The sequence below is a fragment of the Triticum urartu genome, chromosome 3 (assembly GCF_003073215.2).
Source record: "Triticum urartu cultivar G1812 chromosome 3, Tu2.1, whole genome shotgun sequence".
Classification (NCBI taxonomy): Eukaryota; Viridiplantae; Streptophyta; class Magnoliopsida; order Poales; family Poaceae; genus Triticum; species Triticum urartu.
Genome location: NC_053024.1, coordinates 673,689,314 through 673,692,761, shown reverse-complemented (window position 1 = coordinate 673,692,761; position 3,448 = coordinate 673,689,314). Strand labels below are relative to the sequence as shown.

General features: G+C 51.4%; 1 protein-coding gene across 1 annotated transcript; it reads left to right on the top strand.

Moving 5' to 3' along the window:
• The first annotated feature begins 514 nt into the window (after positions 1-514).
• On the top strand, positions 515-1,807 carry LOC125549060. Its single transcript, XM_048712554.1, has one exon. It carries the CDS (start codon positions 674-676, stop codon positions 1,364-1,366), a length of 693 nt encoding a protein of 230 aa, XP_048568511.1. The 5' UTR covers positions 515-673; the 3' UTR covers positions 1,367-1,807.
• Positions 1,808-3,448: the final 1,641 nt, after the last annotated feature.

The window sequence follows — 3,448 nt, the reverse complement described above, 5'->3', positions numbered from 1 at the left end:
AAAATGTTTTTTGATTTTACTGTTCACCCGAGCTCATTTGAGCTCGGGTGTAGATACTCCACGTCCAGTTAACGAAGCATCCATCCAAAGATACCAGCACACTTGACTGCTGGGTCGCATAGTAAACGGTGCATGTGTACGCAATGTCTACCAGCAATCTGAACTTGTCTGAACCAAGGGGCAAGGTCAGAAGGATAGCGAGGAGAAGAAGGCATTTGTGCTTGTGCGATCCCCTGCTTCGGGCCTCGCTTTGCCCCCCACCGCCCGGCAACGGCCCTTCCCCACCTTCCTTCCAAGTTGGCTTGGGCAGCGCGAGTGGATCGGTGGAGCACGCGAGCGCAAAAGGAGGAAGGAAAAGCGAGCGAGGAGGAAGAAGAAGCAGCCGAGCCAAGCCAAGGCGCCACCTAACCAAAATCTTATTATTATCCAGACGTCCAACTCCCCGGACCCGGACCTGTTTTCTCCCCTGCCTTCCTGGCTAAGCGAAGCCTCCATTCCTCCCCCCCTCCCTTTCACCTCCCGTGCCTATATATACCACCGGCACCACCACCACCCAACTCCACATTGCAATCCACCGCCGCCGCCGACGACGAACAAACACACGAGCGAGCAGAGAGTCAGAGGCACGGCGACACAGACAGGCTTGAGTTGAGGGGGAAGGTGGTACGTCGACATGGACGTGCACTCGGCGCCGGTGGCGGCGAGGAGGATGTGGGGGTACCTGCGGGCGGTCTTCTTCATGATGCGCAAGGGCAAGCGCAAGCTGCTCCTCGGCGCGCACCTCCTCATGAAGCGCCGCAACAAGGCCGTCTCGCGCTCCGTCGCCAACCTCCTCTCGCACCACCACCACCACGGTCACCACGGCGGCCGCGCGCTGCGCCGCCGCGAGTACGAGTTCTCCTGCGGCGACAGCCCCGACCCGGGCTCCTTCTCCATGCGCCGCCTCGCCTTCCCCTGCCTCGGCGCCGCCGACGACGTCGACCAGCCCGGCCGCCTCCGCGCCGAGCACCCCGCGCCCGCCACGCCGCCGCGGCACATGATCGAGTACTACGCCAACGCGGCGGCCGCGTCCCCGGCGCCGTCGTCGCCCGGGGCGCTGATGATGATGCACGAGGAGTCCGAGCTCGCGCTGGGGGAGGAATGCACGCCGGCGGGGATGTCACCGCTGGTGCCCGGCGCGGCCGACGGCGGGTTCTCGGTGCGGGTGTCCAACTTCTCGTCGGACGAGGTCGACACCGACCAGCTGGGCCTGGGCGAGGCCGTGGACGACGAGGCGGAGGAGTTCATCGCCCGCTTCTACGCCCAGCTGCGCCGCCAGAACCACATCGGGCTGCTCCCGTACTACCTCCAGGAGGCCGCCGCGTGATCGGCGAGCCGATGAAGTTACCTAGCTGCGACGGCATTGTGCGGGGAGGCCTGCCGGAGATCGATTCCATGATTGCTTGGACGTGGTGGGGTGACCGTGCGCACGCAACGGCGCATGCATGCTTGCTTGTCCATGGCTGGCATGCGTGTGTCGGGGGACAGGAATACGTCGTGTGCACGAATGTGTAGCAGTTACATCATCATGTATATACATGCACGTACGTACGATTGCGCATGCGTGACAGCGTGGGCATGTACCCTCTTCTTTTTCGGCATGTATTTAAGTGTAAAGATGTGATACATCGAGTCCCGGATGGGTTTTAGTTGCTCGGATCAAGTATACTTTGCATTGTAAATTTCCTTGTATTCGTGTACGTGGTAACTTGATCAATATATGTTTATCAAAAAAAAAAACTTGATCAATATATATGTGCATGCCATCTATATCTCACTTCTAACTTTGAGGTACTATTCCCATCATATTCATATACCAAGTCCAAGGGTAAATGTATTTTAAGTGTGCGAGTTTTTTTTTTTTGCAATACAAGAAAGATGCACAGATGGCGCTACCGCACATGTATGTACATGGAAAAACGGGCCCCAGTTTTTTTTTATTTGAGTTGAACCAGCCTCCGAATTGGTAGTGGGAATATGGTTTTCACTTTCAGTGAAAATTATCAAAATTTTGCAAATTTCAGTCACTTCGTTATGAAATAATTACCTTTTGGTCAGAATATTTCATCATACTACACAAATTCAAATAATTTCTAAAGTATTTCCAATTTTTTTAATATTCATCAGTTGGATTTCAATCAAATTTAAGTGAAAATTGTGGTCCCTTCGCCAAAATGAAAACCAAGGAAACGCTAAATTCGGTGAAAATCAGTAATATCGGCCACGCCAAATATATGATATGGCATTCAAAACCCCTAAAAATGCAACTTCTAACACTTTTCAGCAGTCAGAGGTTTGAGTGTGCTGAGATGCTTTAATCAACTAGGTGCTAAGGAGCCCTCGCTTGATACAGACGATAATTAGAGCTGTATTTTCTTCCCCATTAGTAGGAAACTCAGTTCTCCTTGCATGGCTGATGATATACGGTTAATAAATCTTCTAATCTCCTCGTGGAGAAAAAGAATATATCTTCATCTGCACTGTCCTCTGCTCGGCTACGTGCTCTCAGTACTGTTCGCTCCGCAGCTTCCATCGGACAGCAGAACAGTACTGTCGTTTGGTGGACGGCAGCGGCGGTACGGTGCAGGGCTGGGCAATGATCAACGAGCGGCCCCGATTTGTATAAACCCAGGGCCAGCTGTAGCTTAATGAAGATTTTGGCAAAGCTATGCCCACATACAAAAAGTAAGTAGATCTACTGAACATAATTGGCACTAGTTAACATATATCGTGCGTGCTGAAGCAGCAGTGCTACCTAATCCGGGGCAGACCGCGGAGTCACCATAACCAAAGGGTTTTATTAGTGTGCAACAACGGAACAAAGTCGGTCGATCCAAAAGCATGCATGCACCCACCGGACGAAAGTTGATCGGAAAAGCATGCGAGTACAAGCTACTTGCACTTTAAATTACAGCGCAGCAGGGGACGGCCGCTGTTCTTATCCAATCCCCAATCCTTATCCGCTCGAGTTTCGAAACGAGAAAAAGAAAAATTCCATGAACATTCGCAGGGACACGCACCTGTGCATCCGTCTAGAGCCGTTGATTTGCGCTGTGATCCGAGAAATTGTTTTAGCGAAAATTGCCCGAAAAATGGAGCAAATTCGGAAGCTTCTCAATACGAGACAATATAAATATTTTGTTAGAATAGAGATTGTAGAGATAGCTGTCTGTTTTAAACTGTATTCCGTTCCTATCTCTTCTTTTGTTCTGTTCTTCCTCTCCAAGTCATATCTCTCTCTCCCGATGTATTCTGGAAGCATCCTAGCGATATTCCAAACCTTGTAAGCCACGGCAATCTTTCCATAAATACACATGCGGCCCGAGCAAAGGGTTTAACGCTTTCCATCAAATCTTATATGGTCATCAGAGCCCTTCCTCTCGTACGTCTAGCTTTTCTAAGATATCGA